Consider the following 27,308-nt stretch of genomic DNA (forward strand, 5'->3'; position numbering starts at 1 on the left):
GTCCCAAAGGGAGTCAGACGGTCTTTTCTTCAATCCAGAAAACTGAAACCATCACTGAACGGGCAACGATCAACTCTTGTTTTGCTGGACCTCCGGGCTGCTTACTTCGGGTGGGTGTCTGAGACCCCCTTCCCCAAACGGCTAATGGCCCCTGCAGGCTGTGACCACAGCCTGCCAGGCCTTGACTCAACCAGCCATGTGCTCATGGAGAGAGAGAAATCCTCCAACCAGAACAGAGTCGAACTACCCATGCAATTTCATCATCTTCTTCATCCAACGGTGCTTTGAAAATGATAATATTGATGGTTCTTTTCATAGTTAAATGGATCTTATCCATAGTTCCATTTCCTACCTCCGGTTTCATTCTGTCACTTTCACCATCTATTTATGTATACATGTATGTATGTTTGTTTAGTTTAGTTATGTTTGTGATTTAGTTAATAAAACTTGCGCACAATATGTATTTGGTTCGACTTCACTGCTTGCAAAAACAAAGTCTCTTATACGATTTTTGATCTTGTTACATGCTCAAAGCGCTGTACATGGTAAGAAATAATTAGTCTTCCATGGCCATGGAAGATACCCTTTTCTTAGAATAAATGAATAATCAAGAGTTCGTTGGACGAACTGATTAAGTGATCGTAATATTAAGGTAGCTACATTAAGTTAATACAATTAACTGACCCAAATATTCATAATTAATCATAACCAGTTATTATTGATTATTAATATTTCCCCTCTGAGCTGACTCGTTACAGAATGGAGGAGAATGCGGGCATCGTACTAAACATTGTATGCAAGCAGAGACAGTAATCAATCATGTATTGTCCCATAAGTTTTTATTAACATCTCATACATGCACGTACAAGTTTCTGATTAAATCAGTAAAACTATAGCTTGAATATGCCTTTCTACGAATGGCAGAAAGTTTCTCAAATGCTATAATGCATGTTTAAATCGTACGATAAGAAACTCCTGATATTAGCGAAGAAATCCTAATTTCAGATATAAATCGTGCGTAAACCTTCTCTGATTAAGAAATCTCAGATTAGCCGCTCGTATAAATGGTACCAGAATAAAATAATCTGATTATGGGCGAAGATATCCCCATTTTCAGCATGTTTGAAGGCGATTGAGCGATGTTCCTCAATCATCGATATAAGGCCTTATTATTATTCGTTACGTCATTGTATTCATATTAAACCGCTGAACCGTTCATATGAAACAATCGCGTCGAATTAGTGGTGTAAATTCTAGCCTAGCTAACTAGTAATTCGCCATTGTCTGTGAAGGGACTGTGCTGTTTTGATATGTGAAAGAGTTGCATCACTTGCATGCAACGTCATTGTGGCTAAGCTGGAGTTCTCAATGCAAACTTTCAGCACAACCGAGCGCTGCTCTGCTTGATTTGTGTTGTTGGTTGGCATTGGTCTCTTAGCAACGCACGACACAGGGAAGTGCGAGCAGGCACTTCTGAAAATCTTAATAACAGCACCAACCCCACAGACCATTGTGTAAACAAGTGATCGCGTGCAGCCAAATCCTACACACATACATGTTAAAGCCCTTTTACTTTGACTGATAGCTTTTAGCGCCGGCTAAAACTTAAAAACGTGTGAGCGTAAAGTGTAACCTTTAAACCAAAGACTATAGACATTGGGCCTTGGTCCTTGCAAAAAAAGGATAACTTAATGATTTGAACATGAGTAATGAGAGTCAAAGCTCCTCGAAGCTTTGGATCAAAGGAGTCAATTGCGTCACAAATGATTCGTTGTTTTGAAGCGCCCTCGCTGGCAACCCCTGCTGGTCAGAACAGCGTAAGTGTAGCAAAAACTCAAATCAATGAAACACCTTTTATAAACCAATCGCAAGGTTATAACAAAGGTGTAATCATGTAATGGCAATCCGCAAACTATCTAATACCTTTTAATAGGAGGTGTCTCTCAAGGCACGATATCTTAGTAAACTGTAGGGCTCGTTTTATGAAAGCTTGGTCAATCAGACCAATAAGAGACTATTAACTTCGCCTCTTCCCTTTATCAAATGCGTCATTAAATGTGTATGAATCTTTAAAAGTGATACAAGATCACATAAAGACTAGATACACACTGGTTCACGAACCGTTGAAATTTTAAATAATTTCGAAACAGCTACGATGCGTAACGAAGCCCCGTTTACTGAAATCACGTGACCTTAGCAGTGATACACGCTCCGAATCACTGATTTGAGACGAATGATTCACCCTGGTTTCAGGGCTTAACGAAGCACGTCTCGCCACACCCATCATCTGGGTTAAACCACTCTTCTCTCTCTATTTCTCTCTCTCGACTGCCTCCCTCTTGGTTTCACTTTCAGATTGAAACACCGATACTTTGGTTTTTATTTGTTTCTTTTATTTCGACTAAAGTTTACCCTTATTTTATTTTGGGTACACCTGTTGAATATTCCTATTCAGTTAAGTTGAATTAAATTAAATTTGGGATTTAATTAAATTAATTTGCTTATTCAATCTCCATTTTAGTTACCAGAGCTATGAGGACACTCCATGTTTACTCTTTATTTTGATTTTATTTCAATTTATTTATTTACTTTATTTCAGTCTGAATTTTTATATTCAGCTAAATAAAGCTTAACTAAATGTGAAATTTAATTAAATCAAAGGGTAAACTTCCCTTTCCTTTTAGTTTTCTAGGAGCTATAACGACATTTTACTTTTACTTTACCTCATCTTAGATATTTACTATCAACATCTTCTCCCTCTCTATAGGATTACAGTAGTTCTAGCAACTGTTGTTTCCGTTAAGAGCTACACAGGTTATTAGTATCCTAATTCCTCTGTGCTTTACCCCTCCTCACTCCTTTTCACCAAGCTAAGTACATGAAGTACGGTTAACGTAAACACACAGTAGGCCCCAGGCAGAACTGGAAACGCTTCCCCTTGTTTCTTCTTCTGTTGACCTTGACATTTGATGTGTCCCTGCTAGCTTAGTCTAACAATCAGCATAACCCATAAGCGACACCTGTTTACCTATGTCTCCTTGCTAAACTTAAACAGGTAAAACACTCCTTTCTTCCTCTTCCTTTCTGGTTTCATCCTATTTTTTATTTTGGTTTTGCTCTATTTGTCACTCTCGTAGTACAACATGTGAAAACAACCATCAGTATTTTGAGTAATAGTTTAATGACATGTAAAAGCCCAGTCATCAATCTAAACTGCTTAAAGCACGCCAACTAAGATACTCAAAACCTCTTTGTTGTGTGTGTGCTCACCAACACTAAATCTTAGCTGATCCACATCAGCCATGCACACGTTACATGGCATAGCCGTTCTCCCGCACTGATAGCTTACCAACTCTGTAGAAACTTGCATTTGCCTTTGCCATTTCTCTCTCGTGTTCCCACAAGTGTGCCAGTAGGCCTCAGACACCCAGCCCTGCCACCAGGACCACCCGGAGACCCGGCATAGCAGTGTCATGGACATCCTTCAGCCTGAAACAGGCGACGACCTGCCACGGCAGAGAAAGGAACAGTTAGGCGACAACGAAAGCGGACGTCTGACACCCAGCCTGAGGAACTCCACAGAGAACGAACCCTGCTCAACGTGAGAAGGCACAGGACAGATACAAAGACCCTGACAGCGTGGAGCAACTGAAAGAGATCACCAGTTTTCAAGCGGCTCTGACAGCTGCTGAGCACCTGCCAACAGACGAGAAAAGAACTGGTTGAACTCAAACAGAGAGACGCTGAAGCCATCGGCGTGCAGCCAGAGCTGAAGTCCCAACACTGACTCAGCGATGCTGCAACATTATAGACCAGCTCGATGTGGTCCTAATAGAACTTAAACGGTCCAACCTACTGCAAATGGACCCCACGAGAAAGATGTTACCCTGCTGAACTTCACATCAGCAGCATAAGCTTCCCCAGCCCTGCACAAAGGCGGGGAGGAGCCAAAGCCCTCGGCTTAACACTTCATCAGCCAGTGTCCTAAGAGCCCCTGCAGCCGCAGGAGGAAAAGGATTAATTCAGACAAACCCTGAAACGACACATGAAGTGACACTCAAAGATCTCGAGCGAATGGTCAGAAACATCCCTGCATTGACATCAGAGCTCGCAGGAGACCACGACGTCCCTGCCAACCGAGACATTGGTTTTCACCTGCAGTCTTCGACCGGTGTGACACACCAAGACAGACTGTATCTGCTCTGGATCACATCCTGCCTAGGGTGGTGACACTTTCTGACTTTGGCTGTGGCACTACCAGCAGTTGGAACAAGCCATCATAACAGGATTCTCAGACTTAGAGTCTGAATGCAGACTGGGCGCTGCCTCAGACACCAAGCAGGGCAGGCCTAAAAGCCCCTGTGCTACTACCACAGACATCAAGCAAGCTACCTCGGAGCTTGCAACGCATCTGTGACAGAGGAAGACACCAGAATTAAGAACCTTTTCCTCCGAAACCTGTTAGTCATCATTTAGGCTGTACAGCCTGCCCCCACGCAGTGCCCACTCAATGACGGTGTGACCTGACGCAGAAGGCCTTTAACACACAAGGCCTCCTCAGAAAGGGTTCCTAAGACCCTATTGACTCTGAACTGCAAAAAACAGAAGGCATGCAGCATTACCACAATGCAAGTATCTGCTACAAAGTTACTAGTCAACATAGGACATAAAACTTTTAAAGTAGACGAAAATGTGTGCTCAAAAAGAAGCAAGATTCAGCACTGGTAAAATTAGAATTTTACTGATTTAAAGAAAATACCAAATGCAGGTGTAAGCCTCACGTGCCAAAAGACTATGCACTGCTTTTTGAAATATACAGACATTGTGCAACCCGCTGGTTGAAATATACACTGCTGCACATTAGTTTCAATGACAATGACTTGTTACAGGAAATACTAAGTCCAAATAGGGCATTCGTCACCCTGAAGCCAGATAGTAAGCAAACCACCTGAGCTGGGAAAACTAGCATGACCTAGAGCCCCTTCGTAAACTACTGTTATACTAAAAGTGTTTATTTGATCATTGCGATCCAAATGGGACACGGTTATGCGCAGTGTTGGGAAAGTTCACTTTCTACATGAACTAGTTCAAAGTTCAGTTTACAAATTTTAAAATGAACTAGTTCAGTTCATAGTTCATACTTTAACAATTTTGAACTAAGTTCACGGTTCCAAAAAATGAAATAGTTCATAGTTCTTTTTTTCCATATAATGCTGCGAGCTATTTTTTTATTTATTATTGCCACAACCCATATACAACCACAGACAGCGGTTATTTTATCGGCGGGCAAAGTTTGCACAGAAATGTAAGATTTTTCTCATCCTCACCGACCTTGTCTTAAAACTGATCCTATGATACGACGCCTCCTCGCTGCTTTTTCGACTACATGCTGCTTTTTGTTTTGATGACGCATGCGGGGGCCACGGTGCGACACTGGTGGCTTGTGTTGCCAGATTGGGGGTTTTTTCGCTACATATTAAGGCCTGTTTACGTGTGTTTTATCCGGGTTTTCGCCTGGAAGACTCTATAGAAATCTGGCACCCTATTGAACGAAGTTAAACTGAGAGAGCGTGCGTTCACAGACACCAGAATGAACGCGTTCACAATAACGTTCATCAGGCAGTAATACAGTACGTTCAGTTCACGTTCGCCCAAAATATGAACGAGTTCATGAACTATCGTTTAATGAACGCGTTCAGGCACAACACTGGATATGCGATATGCATTTTGATCACTAGCGGCAAAGACTTGTCTAAATGCAGATAAAACGATAGCTGGAATTGACATCTCTACTTAAAATTTAAGAAAAAAGGGTCTTAGATTTTTAACTGGTATCGGTAATTTCAGCATTAAAGCGTAAGTCTGTTTGACAAAGGAATCTCATCTCAGCGGCATGTAAACTGTACCGGTATTTATTAGGGGTGGCACGATCCGCTTTTTTTGCCTCCGATACCGATTCCGATACCTGGGACTCAGTATTGGCCGATACCGATCCGATACTAAAATAATAATTAAAAAAACAGTGCCAAATTACCTAATAAACTAAGGGTAAATCTGTATGCCTCACTGTGGGGAAGAGACTGGGATTATTCTTTTGTTAAAGGCATCAAAGCTTGACTTAAACATTATTTTCCTTACTTTGTAAAACAATACAGACAAAATATATACTATATAATTAAAATACATTTATTTTAAAATTTTAAGCGCAACTTTTTAATGAAGCAGCAACATATGATACATAGATTGGACAGAACAACTAAGGCTATCAATAAACTGCCATTGCGCAAAAGTATTGTAATATGAAAGGCTCCAATTCAGAGTGGCACGAAACCTTATGCGCATCCCGTGCGCAGAATGATGCGCTCGAAGCAACATGGAGTCACGGTGCGCACCGCGTCGCATTGAAAAGTTCAAAGCACAAAAGTAAGATATACATATATTTCTTTATTTATTCATTAGTTTGAGCCTTTTAACAGTTTTAAATTTCAGTTAATGTGCGTGTGAAGAGCAATTATATCGCTCTCTACTCCAGTGTTGTGATCACTGAGGAGTTGTGTTGTGATCTAACAGACACCCGGTTGAAAGTAACATGTGAAACTCCAGCACGTTAAAGTCTTTTTATGCAAACCATAGACCTTTATCTACATATCTACAGTATAATAATAGGAACATTGACTCATCTTGGAGAGAGTTTCATCGTGTTGACTGTTTTACCCGAGCGTGACGCGCTGTTTGAGTGCTGAGAATGACTGACAGCCGCAGCGGAGGCAAGCACTTAGGTGAAGATTAATTTAACGATTTAAATCTGTACCTCACATTAAACTATATGTAATGGCTTCAGAAATCTTGGAATACAGTACACGAAAACATTATAGTGCTTTATAATGTTTTTGTGCCTTTTGTGTTGTATAACAATAACATTCGTAGGCTATACAATATCGGATCGGATTAGGATGATACCCGCTACACAAGTAATCTCAATGATTACTAGGGCATAACTATAGTCCTGAAGATTGATAATAAGCATTATCTGAATAGGAAAGCTGTCCTTTTTCCTACTATCCTTAACTTCGTCAAGCCGTTGTGAACCACCGGTTAAGTCCAGATAAATAATTTAGTCATAAGAACCATCTTAAGTCTTTTTTTTTTATCTCGGCTATGCCCTTTCCAGAAAATACTCTTGGAATCACACAAGTCTAAGCCTCCTAACATCCACAGCTAAGATAATAAGGATGCAAGACACACTTCTCAAGCTAGCTACACACAAAACACCTAGCTTTATGCTACATACCTAGCTAACCCTTTAAACCTTAGCTCTGAACTCTTTAGGGTCATGCATTAGTCTCTCACCACAAGTGTGCCTAAATGTCGGAGATGCTCGGTTAAACCTGACCTTAACCAGACAGGAGACCGAAAGGACCGACAAGCCACCGCGAGGAACACTGTTCCACCATGAATGCTGACATCCTACAGCACCAGAGACAAACGTAATTTCACCATGAGAGAAGAGGACCAACGACCCATGACCCAAGCCAGAGTTACAGCCACACCTGGCTGATCGAGATTATCATCTCCTTACCCCACCTTATGGATATGAAACAGAAGGTAAACAGCCTCACAAAACAGATCACAGCGTCCCACAAGGAACAGACCTGTGCTCTACGCCTCGCAAACCAGCTAGAGACTGAGGCTCAAACCAGAATCAAAGCAGCTGGACTGAGCAAGCCCATGACCAGAACAGAAATGTCACCATGGCAAAAGCCTGGGTACCGGCCGAGTCCTGTGAGAAGCCATGGAAGACAGCACCATCAATCTGCAAATACCACAGGATGACCAACTGCTATCAACAACAACATCCTCCTCGACACCTTTCACACAGGTGTCAATCGGAGGCTCCACAAGGACAGCTTGACGCACCTGCCTCAGAGTTACAGGAGCTGCTGACACAAGCCAAATAGCTTCCTTAACAGGACTCACCCGAGGAGTCCTGTAAAGTACAAGCTTCCGACTCGTTGCCCACCTCAGTTTCAGACAAGTTCACGTCGGCACGGCCATAAGGACAGAACAACACTTCAATCCTTCAGACTTCTCGTGACTGAGAGGCTAACAATCACCTTCTGACCTCCTGCCACCAGCACTTGGTCGGCCTGAAAACCTCTCTATGCTACATAGAGCCGTAACCACTTCCTGCAACCACAAGGAAACACCTGCCCCAAAGCTAATGGACTTCAGAATGACAGGTGACACCCTGTCGAGGCACCTGCTGCCTCAACACCTGCTGCAGAGAACTGGACTTGGCTACTGCCTACATCACCTGATGGGACGACCACCGCTCCAGGAAACACAACAACCAGAGGCCACCAGGGCCTTCCAGCCTTCTATGACAGAGGTGTGTCTGATCTCTCTGCACTTTCAATGTCGATCATGGTTGTCCTTAAGAGGTACGACAACTATAGAAAAGGGGGAATCTTTAGCAACTGAGACCAATCAGAGACAATTATTTGTTATGGTTAACAGATAATCTTTAAAACTCACTCTGGGACCTGTGGCCCCATCCCCCTAGTGGGTGCAAGAGGGGCCTTTGGGTTACCATGGATACGATCAGATAAGTTGCTTTTATTGCTGTCAAGGAATGTGGCCACATGCGCAAGAGAGAGACAATGGGAAGACAGAAACAATCTTTAATACAGACTTTGCTGCATTAATCATAGACTAACTGATCTATAAATGAACCTGCGTTCCAGGAACTGTGTGAATGATTTACTGTCTTGTGTAGGCAAGAGTGACATTCAGCCGACAGATACATTTTTGTCATTGATTGTTGCGTTAAATCTTACTCAGATACAATAGTGCTATTTTCTGATTGGCTATTGTGTAGCTCGACGAACAACACCAGAGGAGACGCGCTCGATTCCTGCCGGTTCCACAGTGAGTGCGGCGCGGCCAGAGTTTTGGCATATTAAATATATTACAAATAGTTTTTCAGCGTGAGAAAAATACAATGTGTGGCGGGAGAGCGTGACAAAAGACCGAAAAGAGTGACTGCTCAATGCGTGACACTTGAGATCCCTGATTTCGTAACAATGTCCGTTATGATGTTGTTAGACATGATTATTGCAATTTATCATAATAGTTTGCAAATTGCGCTCATTTACACTATTTACAACATGTAGGCTTATTTATGTCCTGATAATTATGTGAGATATTGACAACTGTTCTCATGATAATCGCAGGAATCAACTTTAACAGTGAAAGACTGAGCGAGTCGGACTCTTGTCCGGTTTCTCATGCTGTCAGATTCTCGTTACCTTTTTCTAGACTCTTCCGAACGCGCTTTCTTCGTTTTTTTCGCCATTCTGAAAACGCAGGTCCGATGTTTACTCGTGTCTGACGCCTCGCTCGGTCAGTCTGCCATTTCCTCTTTCTCTGTTCCTCCGACAATGCTTTTCTAGCTTTCTGCTTTGTTTATATGCCAGTTTATATGCCAGCTTATATGCCAACAAAGATGCAAGGGTGGTTTTACGGCTCACAGGCACCAGGGGGGTGCGAGACGACCACCATTCAACACGAAATCAGTAATATAAACATTACAATGACTCCAAAGCTGTTCGGTTAAGGTAAAAAAGTTACTTAGTTCTGCTTTAATAAAACTTGTGCACAATATGTATTTGGTTCGACTTCCCTGCTTTCAAAAACAAAGTCTCTTATACGATTTTTGATCTTGTTACATGCTCAAAGCGCTGTACTTGCTAAGAAATAATTATTCTTCCATGGCCATGGAAGATACCCTTTTCTTAGAATAAATGAATAATCAAGAGTTTGTTGGACGAACTGATTAAGTGATCGTAATATTAAGTTAGCTACATCAAGTTAATACAATTAACTGACCCAAATATTCATAATTAATCATAAATTAAGCTTCAGCGTCAGTTCTGGCAGGCCAAGTATTCAAGATGCTGCTAATGCTATTGGCCAACAACACGGTCTCATCAGCGATCTGCTCAGCTGAGCTGCATCAGTGCATCAGCTGTTCATCTTCCCTCGCTGCTAATGGCTACGCTCAAATCAGGGCATCTTATTTAAACAGATTCAGTTGGCTCCTAACTGCTTGCTGCTCGCTCTCTGCATATTGAAACAGGACTCGATGTATTCACTCTCCATTCATCTCTGAAAGTCTTCACTAAGCTAAGTTCCTTTTTAATGCTCATTGTTAAAAGCTATTAGGATATAGGCGCCATGCTGTTTGCTAATGCTATCCGTTTGCTTGGGCTTATCTAGTCGTTTGCATTTAAATGCTCTTGCTAGGCTTATGCGATCATATTGCCGTTGTGCGTTACTTATCTGTTGTCATTGGCAACTGCTCGCGTTGCACATGCAGGTGCTTTAGCACTATGCAGCACAGATCAAGCAGCTTGCAGTGATATATAGTAGGGCTGGGTATTGACACAAATTTCACAATTCGATTCGATTTCGATTCTCAAGCTTGCAATTCGATTTAGAATTCAATATTGATTATTTTGGATTTCAGGTACAATACATGGCAAATTTTCTCAAGGAAAACAAATCTCTTAACTAATGCTTTAAACTATGGGAGTCAAACTATAGGCTTTTATTAGCCTACTATAATATTGAAAAAAAAATAACTGATTTGTAAACACTTAAATTACACTTTTATTTATTTTCCTAAATAATACATTTATATGAAATATAAACATTTAAATAGTGGATGTACTAAAAAGCTTGCCAGATATGCATTAAATATTGAAGAACATAAAAAACATTTATAATGAATACGTAATGGTGCATATTAGCAAAATTCTCCTCTCCAGAGTTAATTTTTCTAGCTGACTAACGAGTGTATGGTCACTGGCTATGGATATGGACATTTATCTGAGGTAAATGTGACGTTACATGACATTGTTTACATTATTGTTTTCACTGACGTCTTTCCACGGTTGAAACACTGATTGAGCAATTCCATGTAACATAATACGGAATTCGAAAAGTTGTATTCTATCTTTTAAAACACTTTCAGATGCTAATGAATGTTTATTTCGCGCTGTAGTTCGTATTATGAAGGTCGGAAGATAAGATGTGGGATTCTTGGGATTTAAGAATCGATATCGGTTCGTAAAAATGAGAATCGATTAAAATCGAGAAATAGATATTTTTTTACCCAGGCCTAATAGATAGTTAGTAATAACAATTCATGGTGCAACTGAATTATTTCTGCTGTAGCCCATCTTTAAAAAAAAAAATCTGCTAAATCTTACTTGTCTTTCTTCTGCTAGTTACATTGCCCCTGGATGCGCTTACTGGCTGCTTAATTCATCCTTCATATTTATCACAGGAGGTTGCTTTTATTTCTAATTCATGTGAGTGTCCCCTAATGCTGCTGCTGTCCCCTGACTCTGCTAAATTCATGGTGCTCATGAATGGTCAGGAGAATCATCTGAACTGAAACATATTGCCCACTAATCGTATTTATTCATATAGTTTTCTAAGCATTTTCATTGTCTAATTCCATCTCTTCTCTTATCCACAAGAGGTTGTCAGGTATGGTTTGTTTGGGGGGAATAGTTCTACTCTCCCAGTGCTAAACTGTGAGCATTCCCTAATGCTGCTACTGTCCTCTGACTCTCTGCTATTTCATGGTGCTCATGAAAGGTCAGAGGACTCCCTGAACAGAGCCATACTGCCAAATTTTAATTATCAACTGAATTGCAATCTATTCAATCCAAATTTCCTAATCATTTCTATTGTCTTGTGTGTTCTTGACTTAAATGGACCTGACAGAACCAGTTATTATTGATTATTAATATTTCCCCTCTGAGCTGACTCGTTACAACGGTTAGGATTGTGTGGATGTTTATTTTTTATAAATACCAATGTGTGTATTAGAAATGGCCTACGCACTTTTTGCTGCCTGTAACACTGCACAAATCCATTTTTTAGGCTTTATCAGTATGATACATGCAAAGGATTCTACTCAAGTGGAACATTATTCTCATGTCAGTATAATGTTAGAATCAGGTTCTGAAAGTGAGAAATACATTGATATATATTGAGAAATTGAGAAGATGGTTTGCACATGACCTACACAATGAAAGAAAGATAGATGACAATGAGTTAATATAAGTAAAAGTAAATGAAAACAATATTTTCTTTGTTAAACCATTACTTTTTTCTTTTTTTTTTACCTTGTTGAATTAAATTTTATCATAAAACGCTAACTGAAATCCTCCATCCCCTCAAATTTAGGAGAAGGGGCAATCTCCAGATATGTTCTACTGTATGAAGCTTCTGGAAGAAACAGGCATCTGTTTGGTTCCTGGCAGCGGCTTTGGACAGCGAGATGGGACCTACCATTTCAGGTTACTCTGCCTTTAAACAATCCAGATTAATAAAATCAACCATTGATATGCTTGTGTTTGGTTATATGTAACAGTGAATTAACATCTGAAATGAAAGGCCATACAAAGTTACATTATCCAGCTACACAAGAGGAAAGGAAGAAAAATATATAGGGAAGGCAAGCAGAGCACCTCCAACACAAACAAAGACAAAGCTATACACAACACAAACAACACTCAAGCACAACACAAACATTGACACGTGAAACTGACTTCAATAGTTCAGGTCATGGAAGTGGAAGGAAGTTGGACGGCTTCTAAATCAATCTTTGAGGTTGGTTCTTCTTCAAAGATTTAATCCAGGATAATCCAGGAAGAATGCAATCCAAACGAAACCGCAAATGCAACAGCTCAGTAAAACACAAGACAGGAACAGACGAAGAACAGTTAAGATGCGGGATATATAATAAAGCAAAGAGCTAAACAAGAAACAGGTGGAGACCAGTGTTGCCAGATTGGGTAAAAAAGGGTTTGGACGTGTGGACAAAATTTGGGCTGGTTCGGGGTCAGTTAGGCGGTTTCCAAACATCTGAATTTTGTCTAATTGTTTAATAAACCAAACTAAAGTGTGCATGCAGTCCATAAAATCAGTCATCATGACATTAAACACATGCCCATGCAGAGTCAGCTGGCGTTTGTGTTGACTTTGCCGACAAGCACACAGCCAATGAACGATCAGCTGGCAGATGCGATTTAGCGCGATAACTTGTAGCTGTATATTCAAGTCATCGTTAATTCCAAAGTGGCATAAATATACAGTAAGTTGTATCTACAGTAAAGAGTGAGATGGTGAGCAAATCAAAAAACGTGGATTACACATGTGGTGGGAGATGACTCGATGGCTCTTAATAAATATAATTAACTCCGAGAGCACAAATGACTTGAATTGAAATACAATTAATAAACAAGGAAACCAAATGGCAACAGGAAGAAACACAGGAAGTGAGGATAACTACACCAGAACCAAATACAACTTCATGTAAAATAGTAACATAAGGACAGGTGACACCTATTGCTTTTGAAGTACAAACATACCATTGGTGGCATCCCAGCTAACACACAATGTAACATAAGTCTGTTTGGTGCTTTCCATTGTGTTCAGTCTTAAGCCCATTCATCCTTTGTATCCCATTGCTTGTCCTCAAGTTAAGTGTATCTCTTGTATATTTTGGACCCTTGTGTCTGTTTTTTTTTTCGCTGTTGAATGGAAGCTTGGCTCTCTTAGATTATTTTTACTTTCTATCTTTTGCTTCACTAATAAAGATTACTGATATTTTTGGAAGACTCAAATCTCCTAGCTCTGTTGCTCTTCTGCTACATGGTTTAACTGTTGGGGAGTTAGGTCAGTGAGTAATTTCACACACTTAGAGCACCAGAGACTAGGGTTCAATTCTCACCAAAGGCAGCCTCTTACAGCCAGACTGAACCATGGAAGCAAGCCCAGTAGAAGAGTTTTAACCACCCTCAAATGTCGAACGTATCCTGACTGCACTCTCTGAGCAAGCCACAACCATTCAGCGACATGATCAGGCTTTGTATGAGATTCTCCATCATCTGATCCTCCAGTCCTAAACCTATTCACTTAGAGAATCCCAACAGTCTCTTGGTCCTCTATCCAGATCCACACTGACACTCCCTTCTGAGCCCAGATAAACAGCCCCAGAGCAGTTTGACGGTAGACCTGAGAGACGCAGAGGATTTATTACCCAGTGTTCTCTGGCCTTCCACTTCAACCCAGCATTTTTCCCTCTGAGAGCAGTAAGGTGGCCTACATTATTACCCTCCTCATGGGAAAGGAGCTCAACAGGGCTTTGTGGGACCAGATGTCTCCTCTTACCACGAACATTCAACATTTCATTGGGAAGATGAAAAAAGTGTCTCAACATCCAGCCAGTAGAGGAGACGTGGATCACCGCCTGCTGAATCTCTCTCAAGGGACCCGGAGCGCTCCTGAGTTCGCCATAGAGTTTCACACTCTCCCGACCAAGGGTGGATGGAATCAATGAGCCCTAAGAGCGACCTTTCACCATGTTTTGTCCCCCGAGCTCAAGGACATTTTAGCTTTCTGAGACCCTGCTCCTGATCTCGAGTCCCACATTGACGTGGACATCTGGGTCGACCATCGTATCAGAGAATGCCAGCTGGAGCGACAGTGGGAGACAAGCTTACTTGAGGCTACCAGTCCTCAAGTAAGTCCTGTTAAACTGTCTCCTCCCCCTGGTGACCCAGAGTAGGAAGGCCGGGGTGAGACTAGGAACCATCCCCTGCTCTCTGACCTTGGGCCCAGGGCCAGCGACACCATCAATTATGTGGCTTTGTTGACTCAGGGGCCTCCGGGAGTTACATGGACTTTAAGATGGCCCAGAGTCTCGCTATTCCCCCTGTGATTCTCCCAAAATCCCCTTATGTAAATTACAGAAGTCGACGGCAGGCCACTGGGGTCAAGTCTTGTCACTCAGTTCACTCCGCCTCTTCAGCAACAGGTGGGGAACACTAGGAATGGATACAGTTTTTCTTAATTCATTTTCTATAATCCTTGGGTTTCCCATAGTTGACTGCTCACAACCCACATATTGACGGGTCCCGAAAAGTCATCAGAGATTGGGGAACCAACGGCCAGATCTCGAATACTGCTTTCTGCTGTTCCTCTGAGCTAATTAAGACTTTCCAAGAACTCTTGCCAGACAACCCCAAGAACAACTCCATTATTGCTCAAATCCCCGTTCACACAGATCATGGCCATTCCCAGTATGGAACCTGTCACTACCAAGTCCCCACCTCGCCCTACCAAGCCACCCCAGAATACACAGACCTCTTTGAATTCTTCAGTAAAGTCCAAGCTGCCACTCTTCCCCCCTCCACAGATCATATGACTGCGCTTTTAAACTTGTGCCAGGAACTTGTACACCCCTTGGAAGGCTGTACTCCCTCTCTGGCACAGGGAGATTAGCTATGGACAAGTACCTTAAGGAACCCTGCAGGGGTCACATCCCTCAGATGTGGTGGTAGAAGCAGTCTTGTCACAGAAAAACGAGCTATTACAAATGTCATACATACATACATACACCTACACCTACAGAAATAATGACATTGGGAACAGGGAGTACCATTAAGATGATGCTGGAGGGGGCCAAACAACCTTTCCTCATCTGGACGGACCATCAAAATCTCACCTATATCCGGGATGCTAAGAGGTTAAACTCACAACAAGCCCTTTGGGCCCTCTTTTCAAACCGTTTAAATTTCACCTCTCTTATTGCCCAGGTTCTAAATATTATGGTGGCCCAAGTTACAGAGAGATGTTCGGGCCTTTGTCTCTGCCTGCTCTGTGCGTGCGCAGTACAAGGAGCCAAGGACCCACCCTCAAGACTTGCTGCACCCACTACCCAAGAGACATCCCTGGTCTCACATCTCCCTGGATTTCATCACAGGCTTGCCTCGGTCTCAGGGAAACATGGTAATCGTGGTGGTGGTGGATAGATTTTCTAAGACTTGTCCCCTCTTACTCTTACCAAAGGTCCACATGGATGAAACACATGTTCAGAATCCACAGCTTTCCCCAAGATATGGTTTCTGACCGGGGACCACAGTTTACGTTCTAGCTCTGGAAGGCGTTTGGTCGGTCTGGATCTGATCCTCCATCAGCATATTCTCTGGCTTCCACCCTCAGTCCCAAACTTTGGTTTTTAGGATCCCAAACTTAGGATCTTTGCCAAGGGTTGTCTAGTCAATGAGATCTTTGCTTGTGATCTGTCTCTAAGGCTGGTCTGTCTAGTTGTCATGGCATCCTCTGACATTCAGGGCTGCGTTGTGGTCATCTCAGGGTGCAGGTCCACCATCTGGTTTGGATACACAGACGATTTTAATTATTTTGGTTATCAACTGGTCAGAATTTTGAGACTGTAATTGATGTAAAGAACTGTAATACAATAGGAGCCTGCTCAAGCACTGAGGAGCTAAACTATTTAGAGTTTAATAAGTAATCAGAAAGATTTTAAAATGTATGGCATGCTTAATAGGGAACTAATGCAGTGTTGATAAAACTGGACTAATACGGCTATATTTTCTGGTTCTAGTAATAACTCTAGATGCTGCATTTTGGACCAGCTGTTGTTTGAGCCTGCAGGTAAACCACCCAGTAAGGCATTACAATATGTTTTACAGTATGTGGTGGGTCTACGTGGGTGAATGATAGTTAAAGTTAATAAAGTCTGTGTAAAGTTTATCTGTCATGTGGTTGAAGGATGAACCCAAGCGCAGAGAGCAAATGACTTTCACAGGATTTATTAAAGGACAAAAGCAGAAAACAAAAGCCCACGATGGGGCAAAACAAGACAGGGCAAGGCAAATACTCAGGCAGTAAACTAACAACTACGACAGGAACAGACACTTCTTGATGACAAGACTCTCAACAGATTACTCACGGCAAGACTCACACAACGTATAACAATGTCAAACAATGAACCGACACAGGACAGCAAACAAAAGGGGATTATATAGGGAACACTAATGACAAGGATAGGTGAAACTGACTAGACAATAATGACTAGACAAGGGGGCGGGGTAACGTAACGAGACAACACAAGCACATGCCCCAACAATTGGCAATGCGCTTGTACACAAAACATGGGTTTCCCATGATCCTGCCACAAGACTGGAGAAATCAAAGACATTATGGCAGAATCATGACAGAACCCCCACCTTAAGGAGAGGCTTCCAGACGATGTTTTGAAACATCAAAAACAACATACAAGGCAGAGGGGGTGGAGGAAACACAAAGTTCATGGGGGGAGGTCCAGGGTGGATGGGAGGACTGGGGGTCTTGGGTCTACGGGATGAGGGCTGAGGACGAGGACTCTGGGCAGGTTTAGACGGAGACACACAAGGAGAGGTCTTGGGGGAAACAGTCCGGGGCTTAATGATGACAGGGATGGCCGGGGAAACACACACAGGTACTGTAGGTGACAGGACAGGAAACTTGACTGGGAAAACAGGAGGCAACAAAACAGGGGGGGTAACAGGCGGTTGAAGAGCAGGAACAGGCGCCAGGCTCTCAGCAACAGACCTGGAACCAGCGCTCCCTGAAGACGAATCAGACTTGACACTATCCATCTCCAACTCCGTAACGAGGCGTCGACTGTAGCGGGCTCTGGAACAGCGCATGCAGTAGCGGGCTCTGGAACAGTGCATGCAGTAGCGTGCTCTGGAACAGCGCATGCAGTGCAGTAGCGGGCTCTGGAACAGCGCATGCAGTAGCGGGCTCTGGAACACCGCATGCAGTAGCGGGCTCTGGAACACCGCATGCAGTAGCGGGCTCTGGAACAGCGCATGCAGTAGCGGGCTCTGGAACAGCGCATGCAGTAGCGGGCTCTGGAACAGCGCATGCAGTAGCGGGCTCTGAACAGCGCATGCAGTAGCGGGCTCTGGAATAGCGCATGCAGTAGCGGGCTCTGGAACAGCGCATGCAGTAGAGGGCTCTGGAACAGCGCATGCAGTAGAGGGCTCTGGAACAGCGCATGCAGTAGCGGGCTCTGGAACAGCGCATGCAGTAGCGGGCTCTGGAACAGCGCATGCAGTAGCCAGCTCTGGAACAGCTCATGCAGTAGCGGGCTCTGGAACAGCGCATGCAGTAGCGGGCTCTGGAACAGCGCATGCAGTAGCGGGCTCTGGAACAGCGCATGCAGTAGCGGGCTCTGGAACAGCGCTTGACGAAGGACGGGAGGCTCCCCTACTCCTCCTCTTTCTCCTAGGTCGGGAAGCAGAAACCATAGCCCGAACTGAGACGGGTTAAGGAAGCACAGCGGGACCTGGGTCGGGCGAAGGAGGGGCTTTCTCTGACAGGATTGACTCTGTCGCAGAGGACTCTGAAGGAGAGTCCCACGAGGTCCGTCTCCCTCGTTTCCCTCCTAGACCGAAGGGGGTAGATGGAGTGCCAGGAGTCGTGGGGGAACCAGCCTGGTCCCCAGGCGTCACAACGCCAATCATTCGACCCTCGGGCATGATAGGTAGGCAGGCAGGCAGAAGGTGAAGACCTCGAGGATGCCGCCTCGGACTCCTCCCGGGAGAAATGGTCAAACAGTCGAGAGAAATTTGACAAGATCCACTCACCCTCGGGTGAGTAAGGAAGGGTGACACTCTTCTTGTTGAGGGGGGAAGACAACCAGACTTCTTCAAGGGGGTCCGGACGATGCTTGGCAGAGAAGGACAAACGGTCTGCTGGGTTCTTCTTTGGTCGGTTCATTCTGTCATGTGGTTGAAGGATGAACCCAAGCGCAGACAGCAAATGACTTTCACAGGATTATTAAAGGACAAAAACAGAAAACAAAAGCCCACGATGGGGCAAAACAAGACAGGGCAAGGCAAATACTCAGACAGTAAACTAACAACTACGACAGGAACAGACACTTCTTGATGACAAGACTCTCAACAGATTACTCACGGCAAGACTCACACAACGTATGACAATGTCAAACAATGAACCGACACAGGACAGCAAACACAAGGGGATTATATAGGGAACACTAATGACGAGGACAGGTGAAAATGACTAGACAATAATGACAAGACGGGGATAACAAGGGGGCAGGGTAACGTATCGAGACAACACAAGCACATGGCCCAAACAATTGGCCATGCACTTGTATACAAAACATGGGTCTGCCATGATCCTGCCACAAGACTGGAGAAATCAAAGACATGATGGCAGAATCATGAAATTATCGTATTCCCATTACAGAAATGATGTCTAAATTATACTCTGCAAGAGTGGTAAAATTCGGAACCATGTGACTGAGAACATCCTGGTTGCGTATGCAACCCACCGTTCCCTGAAGGAGGGAACGGAGGACGTAGTTGACTTCGACTGAATGGGGATCGCTTCAGGGAGCCTATCATCTTCAAGTACTATTGAACGAGCCAATGGAATTGGCGTGCGTGATTCGCATCAAACACTCGCCCCCGCGGCGCGGGTAGAAATACGGAAGTGGATCCGCGCACTGGTTGCTTTTTCGCTGAGGAGCCGAGCGTAACCCGGAGTCAGCGGTGGTCCAGCGATAGTGGCACGGGGACTACGTCCTCCGTTCCCTCCTTCAGGGAATGATGGGTTCCCTTTCAGTCGATAACATCGGATGTAGTCGACTTCGACTGAATGGGGGACATTTTGAAAGCACCACTAAAGCTGCCACCTTCCAGTGCCTAGACCAAAGTCTCCTGATGACCCCGTAATTTTAAGGCGGGGAAGGACAGGGCTTAGGCCAGGGAAGTCACTGCTGTTCCTATGGGATCACTGGGAAAGCGTTCCCATACATTGCAAGAAAGTGACACTGCGGAAGCCACATCCTACACAGAGGGAGGTAACGTGGAGAATACACATATGAACTGGGCAGATGACCAGGCAGTATGACATATAGAATGTCACTGGGTGGGTCAAGCCTAAGACGGGGGGAGACTCACCAGACAGTGACGGCAGAGAGACTCTGCCGAGAGAAGACACGGTAGTTGCTCGACCGTAGGGAGCCGTATCATGGAAGAATGTACATATTGGGTCGCCATAGGGACCGCAACATATGGAACCAGCCTAACACAGGTTCCACACTACTTACAAGTGGTAGGCCTAACACCAGACGTTCCACACGTCCGAAGTTGGAGGGCTGTGGAGGAACTCAACAGGTTTCAGATTTAAGGGAACTCAACTGGAGTAGAAAGGCGCACGTATCCAGTCCATAGGAGGGGAATGGCGCAGCAAGCCGACACTTGAACCGGGCTCACGGTGAAACTGGCTTCATGAGAAGGGAGCCCATGGGAAGCACAGGTTCAACTAGGTGTCTTCCAGCCCCCAACTCTAGAATCTGTTTAGCAAAGCATATCGTCAACGCACAGGCGGAGCACTTTACACTCATCATAGAGGAGCTCAACACCTAATTGGACATGTTGCATCTCAGAATTTTTTACCAAAATGAAAGTAGGCACTAAGTGGCCAACTTTGCTTGGAAACAGCCTTCCCTCTCTGTTGAATTCCTAACAGATAAGAGCTGGTCTGAGGTCTATGGCTTGCATTCTGTACACGTCTAACCGCTATAAGCGAACGGACAGAGAAAGCCAGGGCTGGATCTTCCTCCTCCGGGGCAGCACTTGCAGGCTCACCACCTGCTCCTATTACGGGAGAGGTAGGAACCTTGGGCACAATTCAAGCCGGGGTCTCAGCTTGTGAGTTAGCCGGCCCGAACTCCAGGCACAATACGTTGACCGAAAGCGAGCAAGTCCCTAGCCTCTAGTAGAGACCATGCGAGCAGGAGAACTGATATAACAGAATTTTTACCTCACTGCCTGCAGTGGCTCAGGGGCAGTCTCTGCAGTGCAGTTGCACCAGAGATAAGGCCCAAGAGAATTAAGAGAGGGACGCAAGGATTTACATTACCTTGTTCCTCAGGAACCTGACGATCAGGACGTGCTTCTCCATGCTTCTGCATCACAATGAGCGTCGTTTAACACCGAGGCAACATCATTTTGAGGGTGAAGGAAAACAGCCTACTCCAACCCATCTTGCAGGAAAGAGAGCAGTGAAATGATCGAAAGCTTTCAGGATCTCCTCTGGAGAGAAGATGCACTCAACGACTAGGTTCCACTTCTAAAGTCGCAAGCACGCTATCCATTTCTAGGGGGTGCTCGCAGAAGTGATGATAACTACCACATGTACCTGTGATAGCCATTTGAACCTCCGCGTTCAGTGTAGGACCGTTTTTCAGTCTCTAGGGTAGAACGCGGCCATCGTGCCCGTCCCTGAAAATGTGTTCAGGGGAAGTCAGGGGGAAGGGGAAGGCTGTCGATGGGAACTAGGTCGAGTTGGGCCAATAAGGGGCAACTATTGAGATCTGTTCCCTCATGACTTGGCACCGTAAGTGCAAGCGACTTTTATTAATTGTTTTTTTTTTTTTTTTTTTTTAGGGCGCAAAAAGACAGGAGCACTGCTCAACACTACATGTGAAGATCACTGAGCTTCAGGAGCATTTCTGCTCAGCACTAGAGAGAGATAAGTTCACTGAGCTTTCAGGAGCATTTCTGCTCAACACTTGAGTGTGATGAATTCACAGAGCTGCAGGAACATTTCTGCTCATCTCTCGAATGCGAAGAACTTCACTGAGCGAAGAACGTCACTGAACTACAGGAGCATTTCTGCTCAGCACTGAGTGTGAAAGGATCACTGAGCGTCAGGAGCACTGCTGCTCAACACATGAGTGCGAACATTTCTGCTCATCTCTCGAATGCGAAGAACTTCACTGAGCGAAGAACTTCACTGAAATTCAGTAGCATTTCTGCTCAACATGAGTGGGAACTGACTTTAGCAGGTGCCAGACTACCATAAGTCGCAGTCGCTTTTGGAAGGCTCACTGGTGACTATTTGGGCCCCTGGGGCAGCTGAGAGCCAGTGTCTGTCCAAGGGTTATCCACTCGGACAGAAACACAACTGGCAGGGAGACGAAACCAGAGAGGCAACTGAGCGGCCCCGGAATGGTCATGACCCAGCTGGACCCCAGGGGATGGAGTCTCCACTTGCCCTGCCTATAACTGTCGTGAGGCTCGTTGGCGGCACGTTTGATTAAAGCGGGAAGAGTGGAACAAATCGTCCTCAGAAGTTTCTGACTCCAAGGAGGAGGTGACGGGTGAGTTGTGACATGCAAGGGAAGCTTGCGCAACGGTCGCAATGTCTAACAACTCGAAGTATGAATACCCGTGTAGTCGAGGGTCGCCCAGGCCCCCGTTAAAACACGCCCTTTATACATGACCCCTCAGTTGAAGAGGGTTTGGCAGCGGACCGGTATGAACTATAGTCACACAGGATGAGCTGCTCTGCCACGGTCACCTCGGGACCCGATCATGAAGCTAGCGCTGAAGCGGGTCATCATATGGAGGAAGCCAATGGCTGCATCTACCATATGCCCCTGGAGAATCTGAAAGTTCTTTCAGGGGGACCCTTTCTCACTTCAAACACCAGCTGAACACACTCTCATTGGAGAGACGTGTTGGACCGAGTCCATCTCCAAAACTGAAAAAGAGATATTCAACCCGTGGGCGAGATTACTCTCTCCCAGTTGACCTGAAGACCCAACGGGCTCTGGAGCACTCGGAGGGAAGGACTCTATACTGATACTTCAACCCTCACACGCAAAACACAGGATGGCCTGCAGCGCGGAAGGTAGAAATCTAAAGCACATGTCTTTCATTTCGGAGCTGCAGACCAATCTTGGGTCAAGATGGTCACGACCCACCACTTAGTAGCAAGAAGAACGAGTTAACAACTGGCCTTCATACCGGCTGGATAAATACTTCCGTATTTATACCCATGCCGCGGGAGCAGAGTGTGTGATGCGTCTCACACGCCAATTCCATTGGCTCGTTCAATAGTACTCGAAGATGATAGGTTCTCTGACGCGATCCCCATTCAGTCGAAGTCAACTACGTCCGACGTTATCGACTGAAAGGGAACAAGGCATTTTGATTAATGTGAAGGGAGGATGAAATAATTATGCCCCTGAGCTAAAGACAATATGCCCTGAGCTGGCACTGTTTGGCCAAACTGTTGCTTAAAGGTCCCATATTGTGCTCATTTTTGGAAATTTTATTTTAGGTTTTGATGTCCTTAAGAATATACATTTGCGGATTTAAGTACCAAAAACCATCCCAATATATTTTAACAGCTCCTTTCTCAGGAGCTCTGCTAAAAACAGGTCGAAACAGGTTTGGCCTGTCTAATTAATATGCATGAGCCTCTCTCTGATTGGCCTGTTGTTTTTGGCCTGTTGTTCATGTATGCTTTTTTTTTACTAATGCTATGTCTGTCCCACAGCAAAACAAAAAACACAGAGACTGAGTGAACTCAATCTCACCGTCTTTTACTCAATAAAAACAGGGTCTGTGTCTGTAGCTTAGGAAAACAAACAACGTATTTTGTCTTGTCTCCAACAGATATATTCTATCAAAGCTTGTGGCAACCATAGACTGTACAAAAGAACACTTCAACATCAACTTAGCAACACGTTAGTGTTGCATATCCGTTTAAAAACTATAATTTCAGATTATGCTGGCTCCATAATATAAAATAAAATCACACACACCCTGGCGAAGGCATAAGCCGCAACGCATAGGCGTATCTGTCACCGATATTTTTGTTAAAAGCCATGATTTAATAAAGGCTTTTTAAACTATTTTCTACACAATTCGAGTGGCTTGGATTATTTTTGTTTTGTTTTTGAGCATAAAATAAAATGTATTAGAAGTTTACTTACGGGTTGTGAATTTGAGGTCGGACCAAACAATGTAGGGACTGCAGCATCTTGATGAGAAGCTTCTTTGAAAAACCGGCATTGAACTGTGCCTGATTGATGAAGCAGTCACTTTTGAAATGTGCAGAACAGACAGTTAAGGTCAAACTTAATTGCCCTGTTATTTCCGAATAAATAAACAGTAGCCACTGGTCTCTTATATTAATGTTGTTTGGAAGCCTGTGCAATGATGTAGTTTCCTGACATCGATCGACTGAACAGCTTTTTCTCAACATGTTACCGTGTTGTTGTTGCTCAGCAACGGCATGGACGCGATGTTGTCAGGGGTTGGGCAAAAGGAGTGAGGGATGGTGGGCAGTGCTCGGGTGGAGATTGAAGGCGATGACTGAGTAGTTCTGACTATACGGAAGTCACAATGGCTCGTGAAAAGGCACCGCTATTTTTGTCCTGGCTGTGTGCATTTGTCTGTGGATTGAATGGTTTGAAACTCATATGGTAGTTACATAGCCCCTAGACCTCTGTTATCATGAAACAGCCAGGAAATTTCAGTTTTGACAATATGGAACCTTTAAAGGTAGGTTAGGCAATTTTCGGAGAGGCTAGCAATAGTGAGCTAGCTTTGAAAGCATAAGATCCCAGCCTCCCTTCAGCGTGCTCCCAAAGCCATGCCTTCTCCAAAGCACATGAACTCGTACAGCAGGGAAGCAAAAGCGCCACAAGAGACTTGTTAAACTACTTTGTCTCAAAGCTAGGGTGACCAGATGAGATTGGCTGAAATTCGGGAAATTCGGGGTTGGGGGGAGTCTAATATGTAGTCATATAGAGACAGAGCACAATGCGTCATAATCTGAAAACCATGCCCAACGGGGGGAGAAACAATCCAACCGTCTCCATTGACTTTGCATTGCGAGAGGCTGCCTCCTTGTCATTTGTGACATAACAAAAAACAGAAAAATGCCTAAAAGCTGCTGTGTGACAAGGTGTACAGCAAACAAGCTAAAAAACCCAGAAATACATTTTTATAAGCTTCCAAACCGTAAAAGCCAGCCTTTAAGGAGACAAAAGTGGATACAGGCAATAAGACGTGAAGCATCAGCAGGAAGAATGGGTCAATTGTGGGATCCTGACACTCTATGGCTACGTGTGCACAATATATCCCCTCTCAGGTCCACATAGGGTGGTGAAATGAGCAATCGACAAGGTTAATATTATGATTTTTTTTTTTAAATGTACAATATCATGTCGCGTTCCAGCGGGCGTAGTTCTCAGAGTAGTTCGAGAACTAGTTGCGCTCTGCCTCAATTGATCCACTTTTATGTCCTGAAACAAACCGTTTTTTGGGGACGAAAGCTTATAAAAATTTATTTCTGGGTTACTTCGCTTGTTTGCTGTACACCTTGTCACACAGCAGCTTTTAAATAAATACGCTCTGTCTCTATTCATTGCCGAAGTATTTTTTTTCCCACAACAAATCAACCACTCCTTTACGACTGGCTCCTGCACATTCATTCACTGAGCTTGCGGCTGCTGCAACTTGCGCTCTCTTCACGACTCAACCTCCCCGGACAGTTTTTAATGTTTTAGCAGACAATAACTAGGCTAGGCCTACTCAAGATTTTGCTTTAGTATAATTTTCAGGACAATCAGAGCCGGATTCGGGATTCGGGACAACAGCTTAGATTTCGGGACTGTCCCGAATTTTTCGGGACTTCTGGTCACCTTACTCAAACCACATAACATTACAATAATAATGCACATAAACAACTTATAGAGCACTGACCTGTACCACCTGACTTCTGCAAATAACTTTCGGCGTTGATTGTGTTGCCATTGAAATGCATATATTCGAGTCATGAACGTCAGGGGTTTCCATCTCTTCAAAATTACAGTAGTTATGGTGTGAATTCAGCATAAGCTCGTTTTTTTGGTTCCAGAGGAACTGAAAAGGTGGATTGGTGATGCCTAACTCTGCATAACTTGAAACGTATTTATGACGTTAACACATGCGCTAAAAAATGTTTGTTTAACGTGGTATAAATATTTAATGTAATTAAGCAGCATCCGTTTTTTTTCCTGGCATCCTCAGTCTCTCAATCTATTTGTTGATTAACTGTACCTGCTTTTTGCATTCTTCTCCTGCAGAATGACCATCCTTCCTTCAAAAGAGAAACTGAAGATAGTGTTGGCCAAGATTAAGGAGTTTCACCAGCATTTCACGGACCAATACACTTAACCCTTAACCAAATCCTCAATTTCTCACATAAAGCTACTGCACTTTTATGATGTGTTCTATGGCTAAATACCTGCAATGCAAATTACGTCCTATCTCACAGCATGGAAAATGTGAGGTGAACACGAACTCTATAAATGGCAATGTCAAATGTTTTTGGGGGACAAAAAACAAACTTACATTTTTTTGGTGAGCAATTAAAATATTAATGCTATTTTACTAGTAATATTTTAACACATTATGCATTTAACACATTATTATTCATTTATATTAAGATTGGTTCTATTTGTTTATTGAACATTTGTAGGTTTGTTTGTTTACTGTATACTGTAGTTCATTCTTGCTGTGATAAAAAGAAATTACATTGTGAACTTGGAAAGACAGCGTGTTAACATCATTTATTTACAAAATATGATTGTGCAGTTGGTTAATATATACAAGTAAAAATGTAAAATTTAAATGAAATACGAGGAATTAATTAAATACTTTTCAAATAACATTATTGAGCTCAGTGTTTCCTTCCAGCTGTGGTGGCAGGACCATTTCCCCAGGGGGAGGGGGTGTCGCCCATGAGTGGTATTCCCATGGGCCACGCCCCCTTGCCCCAGGTGTTTAAACCTCCTCTAAGTATTAATATATTATATGCTCCAATTTAGAGCGGCAAAGCGATTTTGCGCATCCCGTGTGCAGAATGATGCACTTGAAGCAACGTGAAGTCACAGCGTACAAGGCGCTTCACATTGAAAAGTTCAAAGCACAAAGCAAAGAGATATTTGATGCTTAGTGTATTATATATGCAACAGTTTATTGAGCCTTTTAACAGTTTTAAAATTCAGTTACAGTGCGCATGAAGAACAATTCATAGTGCTCTCTACTCCAGTGCTGTAATGTAACAGACACCAGTGGCGGCTGGTGAAAAATATTCTAGGTGGGGCTGTCTGTGCCGGGGGTCTGGGGGCTCTCCCTCATTAAATTTTGAATTTCATAGATGTGATTTCCTGCATTCTGGTGCATTTTAGGCCTTAGGCCATGCCCCTTGCGTATACCGATAAAAGGTAATGATAATGAACAAGTTGCATGTTTATTATGCTCCGTGTCCAGATAGAAAAAGTGCAAATGCATAATGATAAATTATAATAGGGAATACAACACATAATAGGGAATACAACAATCTAGTTATTTAATCAATCCCCAGCTGTAGACTACATATCTTTAAAGTTCACTGTAGACAAATTGACAATTGGATAATAGTCTGTGTTGATACTAGAGAAAGAGAGAAGTTTCTCAAAGAGAGGGTGGGACAACAAACACCAAGTATGAGAAGAAAGATGATTTTAACATTTTAAGTAGTATGAAACACAGTAATCCAGCTCAGAATTTAAAAAC

General features: G+C 43.6%; 1 protein-coding gene across 3 annotated transcripts in view; it reads left to right on the forward strand.

Annotated features, from left to right (window-relative positions):
- LOC143714636 (alanine aminotransferase 2-like) overlaps positions 1–26,421 on the forward strand; it is a 131,736-nt gene extending 105,315 nt beyond the window's left edge. For all 3 annotated transcript variants that reach the window (XM_077205890.1, XM_077205892.1, XM_077205891.1), the window contains exons 11-12: positions 12,262–12,374; positions 25,835–26,421. In XM_077205890.1, coding sequence (XP_077062005.1) covers positions 12,262–12,374; positions 25,835–25,925 — 204 coding nt within the window. In that variant the 3' untranslated portion in view covers positions 25,926–26,421. The remainder of the gene's footprint in view (positions 1–12,261; positions 12,375–25,834) is intronic.
- The last annotated feature ends 887 nt before the right edge of the window (positions 26,422–27,308 follow it).

The sequence above is a fragment of the Siphateles boraxobius genome, unplaced genomic scaffold (genome assembly GCF_051911475.1).
Source record: "Siphateles boraxobius isolate OS27281-9 unplaced genomic scaffold, OSU_SipBor_1 55, whole genome shotgun sequence".
Classification (NCBI taxonomy): domain Eukaryota; kingdom Metazoa; phylum Chordata; class Actinopteri; order Cypriniformes; family Leuciscidae; genus Siphateles; species Siphateles boraxobius.